At 49.3% G+C, this 21,686-nt stretch overlaps 2 protein-coding genes across 5 annotated transcripts in view; both read right to left on the bottom strand.

Annotated features, from left to right (window-relative positions):
- Nucleotides 1–691: 691 nt before the first annotated feature.
- On the bottom strand, nucleotides 692–18,105 carry VPS33A (VPS33A core subunit of CORVET and HOPS complexes). 2 transcript variants are annotated; one of them, XM_054593980.1, is made up of 13 exons: nucleotides 17,948–18,105; nucleotides 16,441–16,506; nucleotides 15,881–16,008; nucleotides 14,800–14,986; nucleotides 11,670–11,786; nucleotides 10,595–10,769; nucleotides 9,618–9,811; nucleotides 8,288–8,414; nucleotides 7,377–7,444; nucleotides 6,627–6,764; nucleotides 4,266–4,403; nucleotides 2,631–2,799; nucleotides 692–2,269 (listed from the first exon to the last, which is right to left on the bottom strand). In XM_054593980.1, the coding sequence occupies exons 1-13, from the start codon at nucleotides 18,047–18,049 to the stop codon at nucleotides 2,088–2,090; spliced, it is 1,791 nt and encodes a 596-aa protein (XP_054449955.1). In that variant the 5' UTR covers nucleotides 18,050–18,105; the 3' UTR covers nucleotides 692–2,087. The 2 variants fall into 2 exon arrangements, with proteins under 2 accessions (XP_054449955.1, XP_054449957.1); XM_054593982.1 differs by lacking the exons at nucleotides 692–2,269; nucleotides 2,631–2,799 and adding an exon at nucleotides 2,957–3,166.
- Nucleotides 18,106–20,404: 2,299 nt separating this feature from the next.
- CLIP1 (CAP-Gly domain containing linker protein 1) overlaps nucleotides 20,405–21,686 on the bottom strand; it is an 87,504-nt gene continuing 86,222 nt past the window's right edge. For all 3 annotated transcript variants that reach the window (XM_054593914.1, XM_054593916.1, XM_054593915.1), the window contains one exon: nucleotides 20,405–21,514. In XM_054593914.1, the coding sequence (XP_054449889.1) occupies nucleotides 21,289–21,514 (226 nt within the window). In that variant the 3' untranslated portion in view covers nucleotides 20,405–21,288. The remainder of the gene's footprint in view (nucleotides 21,515–21,686) is intronic.

Raw genomic sequence — 21,686 nt, 5'->3', positions numbered from 1 at the left:
ATAACTGTACCATTCACATATCCTTTCTCAGTAAGGCCACACTCCCTTGAGACAAAGACGGCTTCAAGTATTAAGTGAACTGACACAAAAGTGTATCATATATAATTATCCACCACTTTCTATTTGCATACAAATGAAGCAATTGATGTTTTTAAGTCTTCTGAGGAATGTGTTTTTAGGAGCTGACCTAACTATGCTCTGAGCAGGTGAGTGGAGGCCCACGAGTGAATGCAGACACATGAGACACAACTGAGTATCTGTTCATGGGCGAGAAACCCCAGCCAAGGAGACCTGGCCGGACTTGAATTGAATCCCAGGAGCCCCAAGCGCTGAGGGACAAGGTGCATTTCATTTCTGCAAGGCAGCTGGGGCTGACAGCTGCGGGGCTGGAAGGTATAAACCAATCTCCCTGGGATAACAAGGATCTGGGAAAGGATTTTCTAAAACAGGAATTGTTTTCATTAAGACCTTTTCTAAATACTGAATGCCAAGGCCAATAAAGGACAAAGAAATCTTTTAAATATTACCTCTTCTACCCCCCATTCTTATATTCGAGATTTTAAAAATACAGAATTTTTCTCTGTGTGGCTCAGTTCGTTGGGAGTCCTCCGGCCAAGTGAAGGGTCGCCAGATTGATTCCCAATTGGGGCACAGGCCTGGGTTGTGGGTTCGGTCCTTGGTTGGGATGCGTGCAAGAGGCAGCTGATCAATGTTTCTCACTCCCATTTCCTTCCTTTCCCTTCTAAAAATAAATATTTAAATATATATAATCTCTCTTTTACTTCATAACATACAATGTGCCTAACAGAATTCCACTAATAAAAAAAAGTCAGGAAAAACATATATGGCTCCTAATTAACAATGGAAACCACACCTGGGGAGGGACGCTGACTTGGTCCCCCAGCAAAGAGGGAGACCAGCTAATTTTGACGGAGACTTGGCCTCTGAAGCCGTCAGTTTAGCCTTAACTCCTCCAGAGGCTGGGAGGAAGCACGCACACCCGTCCCGTGTCTCCGTGGCCTGGCCGTCCCTGTGTGAGGAATGGCCGCTGTGGCCGCCAGACGCCAAATTCAACCACGAGCTGTGTCAGAGGAGGCCAAGGCCCCCAGACCAGGGACTGAAACAGAACTGGGTGTTTTCAAATAAAGCAAACACGAGGCTGAGTGTGAGAGGCCACAGGCCGCTTCAGAAGGCCACGCGGCGGTTACCAGGGAGACAGAGCTGCAGGATGCGGAAGCAGCGAGGGTGCTGCTGCTCATGGCGGGGCCTGCTGGGTGCTGGGCCTGTGACGGGCGGGGAGGGAAACCGAAACCTCGGCGGACGTGTCCACCGCTGAAATGTCTTGGAGTTACTAAGGTGTGGGCTGAGGAAGTCTCTTTGAAGGTTCAACTCTCAGGAAGCTGCTCCCCAAATGTCTTCCTCCATGTGAAAAGCCCTGGGTCAGAACTACCGATGCAGCTGATCAGACAGATCATAAACTTGGTTTTGGGGAAATCTCTCGCTTTATAGAATCAAATAAATCAAAAGCACAAGGAATCCAAACTTGTCTTAACAATCAGGCGAGGCAGAGACGGGTGACAGTGAATATGACGCGCCACACTGTGCAGGAAAAAGAAGGCTCCCCTCGGCGGCCACACTGTCTCTGGCCCCCAGCGCCTACCACTGCCCTGAATGTGAGTCCAAGAATCTCAGCTCCACTCAGCAGGGGTTGGACTGTCCAGTTTTATTTTCATTTCTAGCCGCTTGGGCCCTGCTTGCTTATTTGATGGACTGACCCCATCTGTGTGGCTGAATAGATTAGCCATCCCCACCGTCCTTAATGTATTTGCAGAGGTCTCTAACAAAGATCCTAAGCTTAGAACGTTAAAAATGGGTATTTCTTTACCCAGGCTGTTCTCTTCTGTTCTTTCTTTGAGGAGTTAGGAGCACAAAAGGGAAGTAAAAGGAGAGGCCAGCATAATTTAAGAGGCTGACCCCGAAGTAACCCTGTCCTCCTGTGTGATTCCTCGGCGGGGCTGCACTTCCTCCCAGCAACGTCTTTGCCAGCGCGGTTTACTCCGGTGAGCACTTCGGCCAGCCCTGAACGCCTACAGGGGCTTCTCCATCAGCGACTCTATCCAGGTGGTCCCGTTCATGAGTTTGGTGGTGGCGATGACATACTCTGTGCCCCCATCTTCCAACTGGGAGAGAAAGCGCAGGGCGGCGATTTCAGCGAAGGTCACCCCCCCGAGGAAAAAGACCAGGGTGACTCGGTTTTCTCCAGGCTGACCTAGAACGGAAACATTTCAGAATTAAGAATATTTATTAGCTTCTCTTGCCACCTCTTAAAAAAACTGCATCATTCCTAAGAGGAAAGAAAGCCACACGTGTCTGGGCCCGACAGTTCACCTGAAACTCTATTTTCTCTCGTGTTTTCTAACCACTGAGAGCGTCCACCCGAGGCTGAAAGCTGCTACCCCCGAGGGAGCGACGGGTCCCTGTGCTTACAAGAACATCAGCAACTGACAAAAGGGGTGCACTGGACGCGGACTCCCAAGGGCTTTACAAATGCATCTCACAGCGCACCTGCGTAATACGTGAAACCCGCGATAACGGCACACGGCGGCCTCGGACCCCGGCCGCAGACTCACGTTTCTTCTGCAGCCCCGTGGGCAGGGGCTGCCGTTCCTCGAAGTGCGGCCCCGGGAGGATGCGGAGGACCTCCTCGATGCTGCGCCAGCCGGGCCGGGCGAGCAGCTGCGCCAGCCGCACGCTCAGCGGGGCGTAGCCGCTGTACACGTAGGAGATGTCCGTGGGGTTCTGTCCGGTGAGTAAAGGGAAAAAGCCCGTAGGTACCGAGGCTCAGCCGCCTGAATGGGGCCTTCCGGGTACCCCCAAATGATGTGCTTCTTCTTGGAAGGCCTAACCCCAAACAAGCCCCCGTATCTTAGCAGCCAGAGGTTCACTGTTAACTTACATCTTGAAAAGCCACGCAAACTGACTCTGGATACTAAGATGAAAATGTGTTGCTTAGTTTGGCAAGAAACTTCTTGGAGGGTAACTTGGCAATTCTACTTGTAGGCATTCATCCTACAGAGGGGCTGGAGCGCCGGGAGGCCAGGCCAAGGCACTAACACTGGCTGCCACATCGTCTGTACCAGTAAAGGGCCCGCAGCAACCCGAATCGCTATCAATAGAAATCTGTTAAACCAGAAATAGGTGTATCTGCAAAACCGCTATGCAGCTACCACAGAGAACTTTGAAACATGAGGTCAATTGCAGAAGGATCTTCAGGACGGAGCCTGCAGAGAGAGGCACAGGGAGCCGCAGGCCAGACCAGAGAAGAGAGTCAAACTAATGTATTATTGGCATCGTACAACACAGAAATTAAGAGTCTCTATATTCCAGCTGGGAAAAAATAATCCAATTTTGCTACTGATAGAGGAGACAGTTTAATTATTAGCTTTCGCTGCATGAGACAGCCTAATAAAGTCCTTTATGAAAAATTAGAAAATAAAGAAATTGAGGAAGACTGGAATATCCAACGCCGTAGGGCAAAGCACACCCTGCTTTGTAGGCCACTGGCAGAGAACGCGCGCCGTTTACGTAGGCGTGTCTGTGTGCACACAGAATCTTCCTGGAAGATGAAAAATGGGCTGGGGCTAAGGGCGGATGCCCCGGAGGGGCAGCGGGGCTCGGGTGGGCAGGGGACGTGCGGCTCACTGTCCGCCTTACTTTTGCCCGAGTGGACTTTTCACTGCTGTGCTGTATCTCCCAGTCCTCTCTGCCCTTCCCCTCGGCCCGCTGAGCCCGGGGCCAGGGCTGGGGGGCTTACAGGCTCTGGACCACGCGCTCCATGCCCTCTGTTTGGGTTTCCCATTGGGAGGTGCCAGATAAAAGCAGGCGGCTGGGCAGCCTCGGGACTCGGCTGGAGGCCGGCTGAGTCCCTGTACCGCAGGCCTCCCGCGCGCCCCCGCCCCCCCCACCCCCGGTTGTCAGGAGGCCCCCTGCAGCTCTTCTGCTGCAGCTCTTCTCGCCGGGGTGGAGCAGCCCCTCACCTCGTCCTCAGGCCCGGGCTGGGAGGGCCGCCCACCGCAGGGCCTCTCGCTGGTCCCCCACCCCCACCCGGGTCAGGGCGCCCCGCTTCCTGCTGGGATTCTGACAGATATAACACAAACGCATTACTTCTTCACAACATTAGAAAGTTGTTTTTAGGAAGCAAGGCGTGGAAGGAGCAGCATACGTTGCCCCGCAGCCCGTTCACCGGTACCAGGCTGGCGCCTTACCTGTTCGTTCACATCGTCCATCCAGAGGCGCAGGGTTTTGCGGATGGTTGGGTAGTTGTTCCGGCCCCCTGGCTGTGGCCTCAGCAGGCCGGCCTTCTCCAGGCTGTGCAGCGTCAGGAGGTGCTCGTAGCCATATGTCTGCAGGAGAGGCCATTTGGCCGGGGCGTCAGACCGGGAAAAGGGTGCCTGCGGCTTTCAAATGAGGGAGCTTCCAGTACCTCGGTCTGGCCTGCGCTCCGGGGCATGTCGCCAAGGTCCGGGAGATGACCGACCATGGCACAGGGAAAGGATGGGTGGGGCCTGCCGGGACCCGCCCTAAACCTGCTTGTCCATCACAGCTAACCCAGTTCCTTATTTCAGAGAGGAACTTAACATGCTTGGAATAAACGTTTATGGGCCCAGCCTAAGTGAGCATCAACTCAATTACCGCTGACCCTTCAACAGCGCAGCCTGGAACCTCACCGGTCCGCTTCCACAAGCACTATTTTCACTAAATACTTTCAGTGCAATAAATGTATTTTCTTCTTCTGATTTTTTAAATTAAAATTATTTATTTATTTCTAGAAAGGGAAAGGGAGGGAGGAAGAGAGGGAGAGAAACATCACTGTGTGGTTGCCTCTCATGCGCCCCCTGCTGGGGACCTGGCCTGCGCCCAGGCCTGTGCCCAGGCCTGTGCCCTGACAGGGACTCAGACCGGCGACCCTTTGGTCGCAGGCCAGCGCGGAGTCCACTGAGCCACACCGGGCAGGGCACCTCCTTCTGATTTCAATAACATTTTCTCTTCTCTAGTTTAGTTCATTGTGAGAACACAGCATATAATACATAAAACATACAAAACATGTTAACTGTTGATGGTATCGGTAAGGCTTCCCATCAACACTGGGCTGTTCGTAGTCAAGTTATGGGAGAGTCCAAAGTCTTATGCGAATTTTCAACACCTGCGTTGCTCAAGGGTCAGCTGTACAGTATATATCTATATGGGACATAATTAGCTATAAAAAGGAACGAGGCAGACCTCTACATCCTGATAGGAAAGGTCTTGGAGGGACGTGGGCGGAGGCAGAAGAGGGTAAAGGGGGGACAAACAATGATGGAAGGAGACTTGATTTGGGGTGGTGAACACACAATACAATATACAGGGGTGTGCTGCAGCATGGTGCACCTGAAACCTGTATGTTCTCATTAACCAATGTCATCCCAGTATATTGAACTTAAAAATATCTTGGATATATTCTTAAGGACAAAAAATGTAATAATAAAATATTATGTATATAGTAGAATTTTATTTCTGTTAAAAATTACTAGTAAATAATAAGAGTCAACATTTCTATACTATTTTCTCTGTGGGGAGCCCTATTCTGTTCTAAGGGCTTTACATACATTAACTCAGTCTTCCTTATTATAGATAACCCCACGAGGTAGGCATTATTGTCTCTCTCTTACAGAGAAGTGTAAATAACTTGCCCAAGGTCACACAGCGAATAGTAGCAGAGCTGGGACTTGGATGTGGCCAGTCTCACCGCCCAGACTGTGCATGTGAACGTTCTTTTATACAAAGAAAGAAGGCAACCTGGAAGCAGACAAGGCAAGCGCGGACCCTGGACCCATCTGGGCAGGGAGGCGGGGGGGAGCGGGGCGGGAGGCAGGCACAGGGACGGTCACAGTTTGCTCCGTACTCTTCTGCATTACGTGACAAGGACGCATGTGTTGTATGCGTAATTTTTAAAAGGACAAAAGAAAAAACTGAATGGGCATTTAGCTTTCACAATAATGCACTTAACTGTGACTGGTAATAGCAAATAAATACTGCCTGAGGTATCTGCACACCGAGGGGGTAATTTTAAAAACAAATACTGGCGGGCTTTCCTTTATTGTAAAGTAACACAGGCTTGGTTTAAGCAAGTCTGCTAAGGAACTACCAGAGCTTTGCAGAGTTCCTTTCCTCCTCTGAACACTGGTTGGGAGGACGGGCACTAGATGCCAGGTTTTAGAGCCCACTTACGGCTGAGTGACCTCGGGCAAGTTGGGTGACCACCGAGGGCCTCAGTTTCACCACCCACAAAGCAGGGAGACCCACAGGGAGGAATTAAACAGGGGGATTAAACAAATGAATGCTGACAAAGTTCTTCCAAGAGCGCCTGGCATAACTGCTCAGTAGACTTTGGCTATTGTTGTTATTATTATAATCATCACTGTTACGCAAACACAGTAAACAATGACTGACACCAAGGACAATCCCTGCAGGTGTTAAAAAATTTAAAAGATAGTGGACATAATATACCAAAACGACAGATTTGGGAAGTCTTTTTATAAAAAATTGTTTTCTCCCTTGGCAAATTAGTAATTTCACAACATACTGACCTGGAGAATTTCTCTCTTGTAGTAATCCAGAACTTTTTGTTTGAGTCCACTGTTGCACACAGATTGGAGGCAAATCAGTCTTAGCACCTTGATCAGAGGATGTTTTTGGGCAATGCAATCCTCAATGTAACTGTTGACCTGGAAGCAAAGTACAGACAGACATATATGCGCACCTGCTTCGGGGGCCTCGAGGACTTGATATGCACTGTTCTTCTTCAAAGTCAGCTAAAGGAGCTCCGTGGGAGAACGGCCCCCGCGTCCCGCCTCCCCTGTGCCCTCCAGCCCCTGGCACCCACCCCCAGCCGCCGGGAGCACAAGGCCGCGCGGACACGCTGGGCGGCCTCAATGCCCGTCTGGGCTCGCCTGTCTCCACAGGCCACCTCCCGAGAGGAGTGTGCAGACTAGTCTATCCCAGTACAGCAGCAACTGATCAGTCACAGGGCTATTTCTAGACGATGGAAATTTTCAAAACTTAAATCATTTTAAATGTGTTAAGAGAGGCGAATATGTAAAGAAATTCTATAACCAATTCTCTCTGAAAGCAAACACCCTAGGTTGATGTGACACCCTGCGCCCTCCGCAGAGTGCTGTGAGGTACCTGTCACTTGGCAAAATGTGCGTCTTCACGTTTTGCATTCGCGCTGAAAAATCTCGACGCAACGCGCTGGAGTCAAAGCGCTGCGGTGCGGGCTGCCACCTCGTGCTGCGCAAGTGGCCGCTATTTGTCTGACAGCTCTGTCCTTCACGTACCTTGTCGGTGTCTACTCCAGACATGAACTCCTGCTCCACTGTCAGCTTGTCGAAGAAGTCTTCGGAAGCTGAAATGTAATTCGGAAATTTGCGACTCAGAAATTAAATAAATGTCCCTTTATTTGAGCGGTGTGCTTGTATGAACAGAGCACAATGAAAGGAACAAGACATGCCAAAAAGCAGGCACAACCACGGCTGACACCCTCAGCGGACGAGAACCGTCGAACGGCACGGAAACCCTGCCACCCTGCACCCGAAGCCATGCCGAGTCGCGGCCGATCCCGGCCCCGGGGCTAGCCTTACGGCTCAAACACACCTCAAAAATTTTGCCTCAATATCAGAGAAAGCGAATTTCCCCAGAGCATTTCATCATCAGATGCAACCCAGTTTCAGCTGATTTCTATTAACAAGGGAAGAGCCGACTTCCTGGGACTGTGCTGCACGTGAGGTCCGGCGCACACTTCACAGTGCCGGGCCCTGGCCAAGCCCTAGGCAGCGTTTACAGCCTGCGTTTTAATGAGTAAACTTGGCTTTGGTTTAACAGACACCATCCAAGCTCTTTCAAAACACTCACCAAATGCTATCTGCCAATTCTACAGAAAGTTCAAGGGAAAAACAAAAACAGAAACATCACACTGCTCTAATTAAATAATCCTTAACAACAGGGGAAAAAATACTAGACAAAAAACATTAATCAACTCATATTATGGTGGCAAACTTATAGAAGAATTTTTTCTCTCTTCTTGATATTCCAAAGACTTTATCATATGATTACCTTACTTTAATAATAAAAAGAAACGTGTTAACCACAAATGGCACACTTCTAACTATGGACCTCTGTGCACCCAATTAACATGGAGAATCGGAGTGGCACCAAGGACTGACGAACCTCACGACCCAGCGACACTCACTCGTGACGTCTTTGATTAACTCCGCGATGGAGGTGTGGTTTGCGAGCGAGCCCCTCGCCGCCTGCATGTGGGGCAGCTGCGACACGAACTGCTTGATCTCCCCCACCGTCTTGGCGTTGTGCCTCTCCTGCAGCGGGCAGAACGTCAGAAGGGAACGTACGTTAGGCGCTCCGTTCTTCGTTTCGCTCAGAGGTTGTTTGGTTTATTTTATTGTGACAGAAAGAATGGATACAAATAAATTAGGCCAAACCCAGCACCAACATCACACAGAAACACAGAAAAGGCAAGTTTGCGGTGCCCGTGAACGGCCTTAGTCTTTCCGCAGAGAGTGCGTGTCTGCGGCCTTCTCTTCCGAGGCCCCGACTCATGCTGCGAACAGTACTTTGTGGGCATCTGAGTACTTGTGGGGGTCAGTTCTGGGTAAACCGCAAACATTCGGGAGGAAAACACAACTGAAGACAGTGTGTTAAGAGGGGAACACAAACACCAGGAAGTTCCCTCTATAATAGGAAGAAAAAACCCATTCTTCCTACTGAACCTCAAACTTGAATACTGTCCGTGAACAAAGCAAACCTCACTTAGGGAAGAGAAAATGCTTCCCCACCCAACAAAACTGAATCATTTAAACCAAAAATAACTGAAGAAATAGGAAAATCAACTATGAATATAATTCCTAAGAAAGAAGAAATCTAGAAATACCCAGTGGAAAATTAGCTTTCTAAAAAGCTCTCCCAATTTCCGTCTGTGAAGTCCAAGTATTCAGCTGCCATCTCACTGATTCCCTGCCTCAAAAGCGAGCCACGCTAGGACTGAGCGGGCCGGGCGGCGGCAGCGCCGAGGCGATAATGAAGCCACCCGCCTAACAGCTGGGGCTTCACTCTCATTATCGCCCAGCAGGTCCACAGGGGTCCCCTGTCACAGGCACCTTGGCCAAACTTGGAGTTCTCACCCCAAACTGCAAGTTCTATCACAGAGGATCTTTTATTTATAGTACAGCTGGCTTCCTCTTAAGGGAGGCAGGAAATAAACAAAAAGAAGGGAAAACAAATGTTCTGGACAGAAGCTGGTAAACTACAAGCACTGTCCTGCCCCCCCCTCCCCGCCCAAATGGGGGAGGGAGAAAAACTTAAAAATACCTCTTCTCTTGGGCCTGGGAAAAGCTGAGGAAAAACTGGGTCCTCCAGGGGGTGGGCAGGGCGGTTTCCAAGGCGGCGAAGCGGCCGCCCCACCGAGGCCCTGTTGGGAGGGCTGGACCTGTGGGCAGCCCCGGCCCCCGGCGGCCGCGGGCGGAGCAGGACGCCGGCCACTCCCGCCGGCTGCGCACGCTCACCTCGAACGCTGCCGAGATCACCTTGGCCTTCTTGCTCAGCACGGAGCCCACGGCGTTGAAGTTCTTGTCGCGGATCTCGGCATACAGCTCCTCCGCGGAATTCAGCTGGAGCTTCTTGGCTTCCGTGGGAAGGTCCTTGCTGCCGTCACCCTGCTTCTTGGGTGCAAATTTCTCTGGAGGCAACTTCACGTAACCTGGGCAGCGTGGAAGGGGATGGGTGCCGTGTGCACCTCCTGGAAGAGGCTTCCGGCGCCGGGCACAAGGCAGAACTTCCCCTCTCAGGAGGGACGTGAGCCACCTTCACCAAGAAATGGTGCCCGGAGCCGAGGTTTTGATTTCCCCTGATCAAAGTACACTGATCGTAAATAAATCAGGAGTATCATGAAAATTTCCTCCAGTTTTAAATGCTGACAGAAACAAATGAACACCACGTGGGCCAAAACAAAACCACATGCTGTGAGCCCTGAACTAACGATCTGTGGACCCGAAACCCATGCAGGCCTCCGTCCTCCATCGAGGGTCCTGGCCGACCTTGCGGGTCAGCCGCGCCCCTGGAATCCCGTCCCTGCCACGCTCCCGGCGTCAGCCAGCTGGGCGCCTCCACTCCCTGCTCTGCCTGGCTGCCCGCCCCTCGCCCGCACCCCCTTTCCAAGCCCGCCCCAAGGCCACAGCTTCCCCGCCCGACTGCCGGCCACGAGGACCTGCCCTCTTCAAACTGCAGTGCCCCTTGAGCTGGCCCTGGGCCTCTGCCCACAGGGCACAAGCAGAGCCGTCCCGCCACACCCCCTGCCAGCCCTTGTGTGACCGGCCGCCGCTTGGACGCTGTTTACCTCCAGTGTCTAAAACTCAAAAGCAGTCTTTTTACATTTTCAATTATTCTCTGATTTATGATGCAAAGAAAGTACCTTAAAAAAAAGGATCTTCTGGATGCTTTTATCAGGCGACCTATTAGTAAAAATAGACGGTACTTTACTCACTGTTCTGAATGCCATAGATTTCATCAATGAGTCCTTCGTACGTAAGCTGAGTGGCAAGAGGCGTTAGTAAGTCCACGTTTCGATCGAGCAGCAGGAGATTATCAAAAACAGGAAATATTGAATTTTGGCTTCCCGTAAACTCTCTCTTCATCCTGATCATCATATTGGCCACTTGCTGGAAACAAAACATGGGATCAAGTAGGACCCTCCTGGGAATTAGCAGATTTTAAAATTCAGCTAAAAACGAAAAGGCAATCAGAACAGTAAAAAAGGAGAAAAACCATGGCCTAGAGAGGCTGGTAAGAAATAAGCAGCCACAGAAAAGCACGCGCTGTCGGCTGCCGGTTCCCGCACCGAGACTGCGATCCCAGGGCTTCTATCCCAGCCTGTTGTTGTCATTCCTGGTCTTTCTGTTCTAGGGGGCCGCCATGACCCCGAGTTAGCAAATGCCGAGCCTCTGCTCCGGGGTGGGGTCAGGGGGACACGGGCGAGGTTCCCCCAAGCTCCCTGCGAGCTCCAGTCACAACACTTTTGTCGACTGGTCAGAACCTTGTTTAACACATTTCTGTTTAAAGACTCTGTTGAGTAGATACTGTTGACTCACTAACACTGAACCCACAGCCAAGGGCGCCGGCCCTCAGGCTGAATGGAGCTAACCCCGCACTCAGGGACCCTAGACAGCACCGCAGCACTGAGCCTGAGGGCTCTTACAACAGCAAACCGCCACCAACAAACACAAAAATGCCAGAGAGTGTGTCGTCAAGTAGAGCCCGGCCCCATTTAGGGGCAGAAAGGATACCCGTACAGCGGGAGCTGGCACAAGGAGGGCGTCATTTTGCCCCACGTCAGCTGCCAACGCGCACGCCCATTCCTTGCCACCCATTCCTTGCCACCCGGGCACGGCCACCGAGCACTGCATATCGAGGCTGGCACTATGAATACGTGTTAGCAAGCAGGCGAGCTCCCAAATAAGGGCTGGTGTGGCTTGTTTGCAAATGGCCTCCCACCCCTCCCCATTTTTTGCGTGCCGGCCCCCTGCCCCCCCGACCCCGGCCCCAGATGCCGCGTTTCTCACCCGCGCGCACTCTCCTTTCCCGAAGATCTGGGGGATCGTCCCGTACAGGGCCTGCAGGGTCATCAGCCCCTTGGCTGCGTGGTAGAGGCTGGTCTGGTCGCTCTCCAGGTAGCACTCCTGCAGGGGGAAGGGCCGGCTACTGTCAGGCCCCGGCCATTGGGGCGCCCGCGTCCGTCTGGCGCCGGGATTTGGCAGCGGCTAAGGCCGTTTCTACTTTGCTGGGGAAGCAGGAGACGGGACCCAAGTCCCTTTTGAAAGGTGCTGTTTGACACTTTACACCATGAGTCCAACGGCCTAGCGATCAGGGTATCTCCGTGGCAGCAATTCTCCTGGGGCAGAACCTTCTAGAAGAAAAGTGTTCACCAGGCATGCCGGCTCTTAGTTTATTGGCTCCTGCCTACGTTACTGATGAATAAAGACTTAATGCGGGTTCTCTCATTCGCTGCGGTGAGTGCAAACTTTGGGAGGGCCCCTTGGGAGGGCCACACACTAATACGCACAAATGTGTGTGTCCTCTGACCCCCACAGGCCCAAGCGGCCACACAAAGGGAAGCTCTGCAGCTTTCACAGACCTGAGGCAGGTTTTCACGTGGACCGACAGCCCTAACATCGTGAGAAAGGAAAAGGGACGGCTGAACAATCTTTAAAGTATGACCTTATTTTTAGAAACTATATTTTACTTTATAAAATATACAAAGTGTACACTTGCATATCAATTTGGCACATGCAAAACTGCATGTGGTATTTCAAGCCATGAGAATATTTTGGGAGGGCCAAAAGCTAATACCAACTAATACTTAAATACACGTATTTTTTGACCTTGCCAAATTTCTTTTTAAACTTGTTTTTACAAAGGCAATAGACTTTGTGTGTGCTGATTTTTATATATAAGAATCGAGCGCGCACCTCGTTGAGCGCTGCCGCGGAACGCCAAGCGGGGCGGCCCTCTGACCGCCCAGCGCTGTGCAGCACACGGGTGGGGACGACCCGAGCCGCGTCCCGAAAGCACAGAGGGACCCAGAGCACCCCCGGCTGCCCAGGGGCGCTGAATCACGCTCACTGGTTAAAAGCCACGGAACTGGGTAGAACGCAGCTCCATGAGAAATCGGGTGTGAATCGAATACTTGGTCGAACTCTTGGCTTTACCATCCAGGCAAAATCCCTAAGTGAAGGCTCAAAGCCCAGGGCTTGAAGCCCGCAGCAGGGAGTTCCTCTGTCCTCCTTTGCCAGTCCCGCCTCAACTGACAGGAGCTCTGTCCTGGGCAGGTTCGTCGGGCCGGGGCAAGCTTTCCTCAGCTGCTACCACTGCACGTTAATTACACAGAGGTGCGCTAATTACATGCGAGGACAACGCTACAGACACACGATGAGGTGAACACAGCCAACTGTTAATGTCAGAACCTGGGGGACGGGTATGTGGTGCTCCCTGTACAATCCTTCCAACTTTTTGTATGTTTGAAATGTCTTACAAAACACATTGAGGGAAAATCTGCACTGTCGCTGAATGAGCGTCCGTGTAATCAAGTCCACAGGGAACACAGAAGCGCTCAGAAACGCTCCTTGTTACCAAATGAACCTCTCGAGCCACTGAGTTCCGTCCAAGTGAACTCCAAAGGTCGTGATCACTGTAACCACACGCTAGCGGACAAAAGGTTTCATGGGATTTTTTTGGTAGGACGCCAGCGGTTCTCAAAAGTTCTCGTCTCCAGCCCTGACCGCTGTGGTTGGGCGTCACCCCACAGACGGGGCGGTCACGGGTTTGGTTCCCGGTCAGGGCATGTGCCTGGGCCGCGGACCGGGTCCCCCATCGGGGCGCGTGAGAGGCAACCGATTGATGTTTCTCCCGCACATCGATGTTTCTCTCCCGCTTTCTCCCTCCCTTACCCACCCTCTAAAAATAAATGTAAAAAATCTTTTTTTTAAAAAGGAGGAGGGTATGAGCTGCAGCTGCATGAGCTATTGATGGGGCGTTAGAGCTCTCAGTGGCTGGAGAACAGTCTGGCAGCTCCTCCCAATGTTGAACCCGGAGTTAAACCACCTCACCGAGCAACTGCGCTCGTGGGAATCTCTAAGGGAAATGAAAACATGGCACAAACCTTGTGTGACTGTTCACAGCATCATCACAGACAAAAAGTTGTCAGTTGTCCATCACAGGTAAGTGACAGACAAAATGCTGGGTATCATTATAGTAGAATACTATTTGTCAATAAAAATCAATGAAGTACTGATACACGCTATAACATAGTGAAGCTGGAAAACATGAGGCTAACAAGGAAGCCAGACACAAAAAAACACATATTATAAGGTCCTCTGATAAGAGATCTCTAGAATTGGCAGATCCATACAGACCGCAACAGACGAGTGTTGCTGCTGGCTGGAGCTGGGGGTAGGGAGTGGCTGCTAACGGCAGTGGGTTTCTTCAAGGGTGACAAAAATGTCCTAAAATTAGACAGTGCTGATAGTTGCACAATTCTGTGAGGATACTAAGAACCGCTGAATTGCATACCTAACAAGGGTGAATTTTTGCAATGTGAATCCTATCTTAATAAAACTATTATTAAAGGATTTAACTACCTTACCATTGGCAATGTTTATATGATAAGAGGTATTACAATTAAAGGTAGAAAACAAGCCGCACACTGGGAGGAGATATGCGCAGAGCTTTATAACCAATGATAAGTATCAAAAAGAAAAAATGGGCAAAGAAAATGAATAAGCACTTTGCAATTTGCTAAAATGAAAAATCTTAGGCCTGGCTGGTGTGGCTCAGTGGATTGAGTGCCGGCCTGGGAACTGAAAAGTCGCCGGTTGGATTCCCCGTCGGGACACGTGCCTGGGTTGCGAGCCAGGTCCCCATTTGGGGGTGCGCGAGAGGCAAGCGATTGATGTTTCTCTTGCACATTGATGTTTCCCTCCTTCTTTTGCTCCTTCCCTTTCCCTCTCTCTAAACATAGAAAATAATAAGATAGAATCTAAAAAAAAAAACCTTAAACGTCAGTATACCTCTGGAAAAGCTCTGCTTCCCAGTAACCGAGGAAATGCAAACTAAAACAATAGTCTTGACATTGTCAGCTTCATAAATTTAGCAAAAGTTCAAGCCTCAAGTTAAGAAAGAAAATACCAAACTCACTTTGAAGGCGCCCTCTGACTCCATGGACAGGAGATCCCCGTCGAAGGGAATGAGGTCCAGGCTGTACTCCTCCCTGTGGATGAAGGAGCCCAGAACGCCCAGATCCTTCAGCCGCTGCTCGCACAGCAAGCTTCGCCGGGGCACGAACAGGATGTGGAAGTCCCTTGCCGGGCCGCGTCTGTCTTCGCTGCGAAAGAAGTGCCATTGGTTAGCTCGTTGCTTGCTCGGGAGCTCTTTAGGGTCACAGGCTCTGTTGTTGCTTCTGTTACTTCCAGAGCCTGGTCCTATGCCATGTACACAGCAGGCACTAAATAAATGCTGACTGGATACATATACCAAATGTTGACTTTTAGACCCCAGTTGTTGTAGCTGCTCTTTTTTTTCTCCTTGACGGGAAAGCAGCATCGATCCACAGACGACTTCGTAATGCATTTTCCAGCTTCCTCTTAAACTATTTATGGGGCATTAAAGCTCTCAGGCTCATCGGAACAGGATATCTGTGTCTTCCTGAAAACAAATGGCCCTTTAAACCAAACCAATGCAGCAATATGAGGTCTTAAATTAAAATGAAAGATCGCTCTTGACTCCCACCTCTACTCTCCCGAACAGTGAACTTCCCAAAATAGCCCACTTGCTTTTAAGGTGTTTGGGGCCACATCAATCAAGTATACCACAGAGTGCAGACAGGGCTGGGGCAACATCCTCCGTCGAGGGACACTGCATGAAATTTTAATCAGCTCTGACTTATTCTGCTTGAGAGTCAAGCACGCTATATTCAGTATATTGAAAAACAATCATCGGAGGTTTTTGCTTTTTTTCCTTTTTAATTAGGGTCCCTTGTACTGATAAAGGTGCAAATATCCCACTGCCCTAAAAGAACAGGGTTATATGATGAACCCTTTCCAACTGTGTGAACCATTTCACGTTTCTCATCCCCCCCGATCCTTTCCCGCCTCTCCCACTTTTCCAAAAGACCACCCTCCAATGCTCTGGCAAGAGAAAGGAGTTGCAATGAGGAGCTTGGTACGTTACGACCACCTGAAGGACCTCTTCCGGACCAAACTTGAGCTCTGAGAAATACCTGAGTACATTTTCAGCGATTATATCCATCAATTCTAGCCTGGGTCTGACAAAAAAAATAATGTTCTTGACATCAGCTGCTGGCAAACGGCTTCCCTTCAGGGTGAACATTTTCTCCACTTCATGCTCCTAGGAAAACACGTACACGGAAGGTCAACAGGAAGCCCGTCTTTGCCTGTCTTATCCAGGCTCAGACGTCATACGCTCCCAGTCAAATGCACTTAATACTGAATTATCCAAACTTAGAGTCCCCAAAGTGAGCTGTATAAAGCACCAAGTGTCAAGATGAAGCCACTGCTATTGCATCAGAATTCAAATGACTCTCACATGATGAACTATCAAAGCCACCAGGTCGCGGTCACATAATGCAAGGCTAGTAATCTCCCTAAGATTAGAGTCGGGATAGCATCCCAGGCCAAAGGACCGCTGTGTGCAAAATGTTAGTCACAGATTCCTGCCAGCGTTTATAAAGACCAAACAGAAGGAAATGTAAAAGTCCTATCATTATTGCTAAAGTGCAGAATTACTAATCCCCGGATAAAATCCAAATAGCTCATTTACCTTCAGTAGTGAATACTGTGCAATCAGGCCAAATGGTCCCGTGAGGTTCTCATCCCAAACTATTGCCTATAAGTGGGGAGAAACGTTTTCTTATTACAGTTAATATCAGGAATTTCAACAATGGCAACAGAAAACAGTAGCCACACACAGCAGGACTATCTGCTTTAAGCTCCGAATTAACAAAAATTTTAAAATAGGCGCCAACCACATTCATATCCTGCGGGTCTAAAGAAAAACTGCAAGGACAAGTGATGCTACTGTTGGTCAAGGGAAAGTTCACGCTTAATCACTAACCTCAACAGAGAGAAGCAACTACAGTTTGTTGTGTATCTATGATTAGATTGAACCATTTGGAAACTGCCATTGGCAATGACCTATATAAGTATCATATAATCTAATCACATAGAATTAAATCCTCTAATGTAGATATTACAAATCTCACTTTAACAGAAAAAAAATTTTAAAAGGCTCGTAAAATTTAAGTAACATGTCCACGTATAGCATAAGGGAGCCAGGACTCCAACCTAAGACTTAACAAGCCCACAGGTCATTGCTCTGAGCCCCTGTGAGCCTGTGTCCTGCTAAATCCCAGGATCATTTCTTTTTCTTTTAACGGAAGTTTGTACTGCGGTAACTGCAGGTGGCATTTCGTTACGAGGAATAACTGAGAGCAAGCACTGGGAGACTCGGCTCCATGGTAATGCTTGGCAAAACTGTGCGACAGTATTGCAGCCGGGGTGTTGACACCGATCCAGCCCATGATCTTATTTGTACTTCCGCATCATTTCTTGAGCTTGAACTGGGATGAGCCTGCTTTCCTCTTATCTCAACGGCTGCTAGCGCCCACTCTACCTCTTGGGTTTCCAGTCGTTCTAAGGCCGATTCCTGAGCTTCCTCAGTTCTCCTTTTCTGTTCAGAGCTGTACTGCCAGTGATTTAGGGGGACTAAGATATCCTAAGGGGAGAGGTACTGTCACTCAAAAGAAATTCTCTAAGTCCCCGATCCGCCGTTTCTGATTCCTTGGTGAGCTGGGGGTAATAAAGGTCTAACAGGAGAAACAATCTTACTTTAGGAAGGTCACGTTAAAACCTCAAGTAACTACAACATCTCTCACAATCCGTGTGAGCAGCAGGCTGTCAGGTGTTGGTGCTTCGGGGACTTCCCACGGTACGATTTGTAACGACCCGTAGGAGTGCCGCAATGAATGACATCATCCCCCCATCCGGGCCCGCTGTCCCAGGGGGCGGCGGCCCTGCCCCTCTGGACCTGAAGAGCATCGGACATAAAATGGTCCACAGGAGCTGAGATAGCACGGTGGTGACTCGGCTGCCACAATACTATGCGATGCCACGCGGACTGCGGGCTGTCTGCCCCAGGGCCCACCAGCGGGCCCCACTCCCCGCCCCGCCTGCTCCGGGAACCTCAGACACCTGGTGCTCCGAGGGTCGCACCGGGTGAGGTCAGGCCGGACGGGGCTCGAGGGCGCTGTCGCCACCTCCGGCCTCACCTTGCTCCCCGCGCACTTATCCAGGAATTCGCGCAGCTCCCGACGCACCGCCTCGCGCAGCACGTTCAGGTTAACTCGGCCATAGGACAGGTGCGCCGCCATCTTGCCCCACTGCCCACCCTTTCCCCCCCAATCCAAACGCGTCCCTTCTGCTTCTAGCCGAGGCTAACAGACGCAGTCATGTGACGGTGCGTTCACGTGGCCACGGCCGCCGCCGGCGCGGAAACGCGGAAACCCGAAGGGACCCGCGTCCGCTACTCTCCCGGGCCCTAGCGCCGCCTCTTCTTCCACTGAAGTTACTTCTGTCCTGGAGTCGTTGGGCGCTAAGAATTGAGTTTAATTTAAAGGCGGGGAAGGATCCTGCTCGCCCCGTTTAGATTTTAAAAACCGTCACTGTCTTAACAGCAGGCGTACTCGCTGTAAAATGGTAATTTGAAGCTAAGCGTGAATGGAAACCTTTTAAATTATAGCAATCAGAAGGTCCTTCGCTTTGCTCTTGTGGTTTGTGGGCTAAAATTTACAAAAATGGCCAGTCTGAAGGAACCTTCAGTGACTTGTTTAGCTCTTCCTAGTAGACTTCTACTGTATTTCACGCAAATACTATCCGATGTGGACTCCGGGTCCCCCATTTGCTTCATCAGTAAAATTCGCGTGTTACCTTGTGAGTTGTGGGTATCGCAGGACCTGTAATTCACACCTAGAGCTTATCAGGGTGTCTGGGACTTAATTGCTCAGTGAATACTGATTGTTTTAGGATGATCTGTGCATTTCAATACTTGGGGGTAGAAATCGGCTATTTAGGATCTGGTGAGAGGAGTGAAAACGTTTGGTCTTGGGAGTGCCAGGTCCCCTCTGTCTTTTGTGCTCTGTTATGAAGACTCGCTGAGCAATTCCCGTGGAGTCTCAGGAAACCAAGAGTGGACTTGGGGGGTAGTTAAAAAAACCACCGTACGTGTACACGTACTTCCACTGTCAACTGCATGATGCCATCCAAGGCATTTAGGTTTTAAAATAACTTGTTTCCACTCATGCAGACTGTTCCATGCCGCTTCTCAACCTGTATGCCAAATTCTTCTTACCTGTGCGGAGTTTTTGCTCTACCGCGAATGTGTATTATTTTAGCACCGCCTGTAAGAACAAATGCTGAGCGAAGCAGGCCGGGTCCTGAGGGTTGAACGAGGACGCTGCTTCCTCGGAGAGGAAACGTGCCCCAGACTCTTGAAATCACAGCGGCCAGTGTGAGCGAGCGAGACCAGGATCACAAACTATTCCCCTCAGACAGGCACCAGGGTGCTAGACGGTCAGCAGAGAGGTTTTGCTTGTGTACCATGAGTGGAGTTTGCTGTCCTGATGTATTTGCCCCATAAATATTGCATACTTGTTGAGTCTTTGTATTTTTTTCCTGAGCTATCATTGACATGTAACAATTGTTTAGGTGCATGATTTATATATGTGATGTGAAATAATCACAGTAAGTTTAATTAGTAATTTGAGTCTTTTAATCCCCCGATATCAATGCTAAAGGCAAGGACTACTGTCAGGATGTCATATAGGTGGAAGTCATGTTCTTGCTCACCTAGTAACTCTGCTTTGGAAATATCTACCTGTGCCCATAAAACAATGTTTGGTTCAGTAATCATTTAGGTAAATATTACAGCAACTTTCAGAGTTGCTTTTTCAAACTTCATGGATTAACAGTTGGTACTACATGGTGCCACTCATTTCTGTCTGGTAATACAGTGAGACAGCAACGATGAACCACCATAGGTATTTATTTTATGCTAAATGATTCACAGAATACTTTGAGATAAGAATAAACCAATTTCTTAAAGTTGTTTATCAGGAAGACTGGAGTAGAAATTACTATTTGGATTTATAGCACTGGCTCATTGGAAGAAAAACCATTATGACAAACACACCTGAGAATAATACCAGTTACTACCACTGGGCAAAAGAGAATAACCATTTATTAAAGTAGGTACAGAACATCTGTTTGCTCATTAAAATTTTAATACTGATTTACATATTGTTTGGGAAACAATTCCTATTATGTTTATAACCAAAAAATTTCAACTGATTACAGATTTTTCACTTGTCAAACACACAGTCAATAATCTTGAGGGGAAAATACATCAAAGGCATATATACAATTATAGAAGTTCTTATTATACATGTAGCATGGAAGATACATTTATTACTTTTTACATCTTCTAGAAGACATTCAAATCAAGATAAATAGATCCAAATTGGCTGATAAAACTTCTGGAGGCTGAGGTCCTTCATTTAATTTTTTGTGACAAGAAAATCCAAGATTATTAAAATGTTGAATTTCTCATCATACATTCATCTAAAAACACAGTAAAAACAACTTGTAAAGACTAGATTGGTTATGTAGGTGTTGTATAGTGGCTTATTGTCTAATTAATTGACTGCTGGGGATATCTGCTGGAGAGGGGAAAAAAATTGTACTTTGACAAAGAAACAAAATGAAAACAAAAGAAAAGATACTTCCAAAGCTGTGTGATGCTCTTTCTGGCCTAGCTCATTGTGTCCTGATGAACATTCTAAGTGTTTTCTTTTTCATAACAGTAAAAATCTGAAAAGAAAGACACATTGTGTATGCTTTTTCCCAAAATAGAGATTTTTTAAAAATATATACATATAATATATAGAAGCTGAAATTATGCAAAAACCAATAAAACGCCCCAGTAGAGTAAGTGGGTGCAGCATATGGATTATAAAACGGCCCGCAGCGGTGCGGGGGGCCTCCCCCTCCCGCTCCGTGATTTCATGACCACACCAAGTGTCACCGCGCCTGAAACAAAGGCACCACTGACAGCAGGTCGTGCAAAGAGCTCAGGTATTTTTTCAGTTAAGAATAAAATACTATAAATGAGTAGATGAAAATGCAAAATGGCACATTTTTTCAACTCATTCCAGTGTCAAAGCTTAACCAAAAGATCTAAATATACCAATGCAGCCTGGAAAGATCTTAGTGCAAAGGTGAGAAGTAACGGCATAACCCCCTTAAACAAGGTGCGGGAAGGCAGGACGGCCTGCGAGGCTCCCTGGGGGCGGCGCGCGAACGCCCCCCCATCCCCCGCAACACTTTGTTCACACTCATAGGTCAGGAGGGCAAGTTAGAGGTGACAACTCCCCTACTAAGTATTTAGTATTTATTATCCTAACTTATAAGGGGAAACTAAAAGAGCGATTTGTTGAAGATCAAAATATTTTCTTGGGTTTGTTGATGGGGGTCAAAGATCACGCGCGTCCTCCTGAAGTCTGCTCGCCACGCTGGTGTGCGGCTGCCGCACGCCTGCGGAAGCCTCGCGGCTTCGTCAGAAGGTCTCGTCGTCGTGGCAGTTGGCTGCCCAGTGCCCAAACACCTCGCAGATGTCGCAGTACGGGCGCTCCTCGCCGCGGCTGCCGTGGTGTGTGGAGTGAGGGGGGTCCTCAGACATCTGGGCCTGGGTGGGACAGTCCTCGGTGTCGTGGAGATCAAAGCAGTCGCATATGTCACAGAAGAGGCGAGGGGGCTTCTTGGACTGCTTCTCCGGGTCGTCACTGCAGACGTGAACGTGTGCAGTCAGAAACCCATCACTACAGACATTCTAGAGACAGCATCACTCGTAAAGACTAAAACGTAAGCGAGAGTTATGGCCAAGTCTGGCAGCCTCAAGCGTTACTGCTACCAGCTGCACTGAAATGTTCAGGTCAAGCCCCTCCGTAGTGCATA

Source organism: Pteronotus mesoamericanus, unplaced genomic scaffold, assembly GCF_021234165.1.
Source record: "Pteronotus mesoamericanus isolate MK-2021 breed Mesoamerican mustached bat unplaced genomic scaffold, CSHL_Meso_final scaffold_507, whole genome shotgun sequence".
NCBI lineage: Eukaryota > Metazoa > Chordata > Mammalia > Chiroptera > Mormoopidae > Pteronotus > Pteronotus mesoamericanus.
The sequence above is the reverse complement of the archived record's forward strand: the minus strand, read 5'-3'. Positions and strand labels throughout refer to the sequence as shown.

Bases quoted from the DNA above. Each gene is read 5' to 3' on its own strand.
- VPS33A (XM_054593980.1), bottom strand. From the start codon at position 18,049: ATGGCGGCGCACCTGTCCTATGGCCGAGTTAACCTGAACGTGCTGCGC. The intron at 16,507-17,947 runs GTGAGGCCGGAG...CCCCACTTATAG, and splicing joins ATAAGTGCGCGGGGAGCAAG to GCAATAGTTTGGGATGAGAA. The intron at 2,270-2,630 runs GTGAGTCTGCGG...TTTCCGTTCTAG, and splicing joins CACGGGGCTGCAGAAGAAAC to GTCAGCCTGGAGAAAACCGA.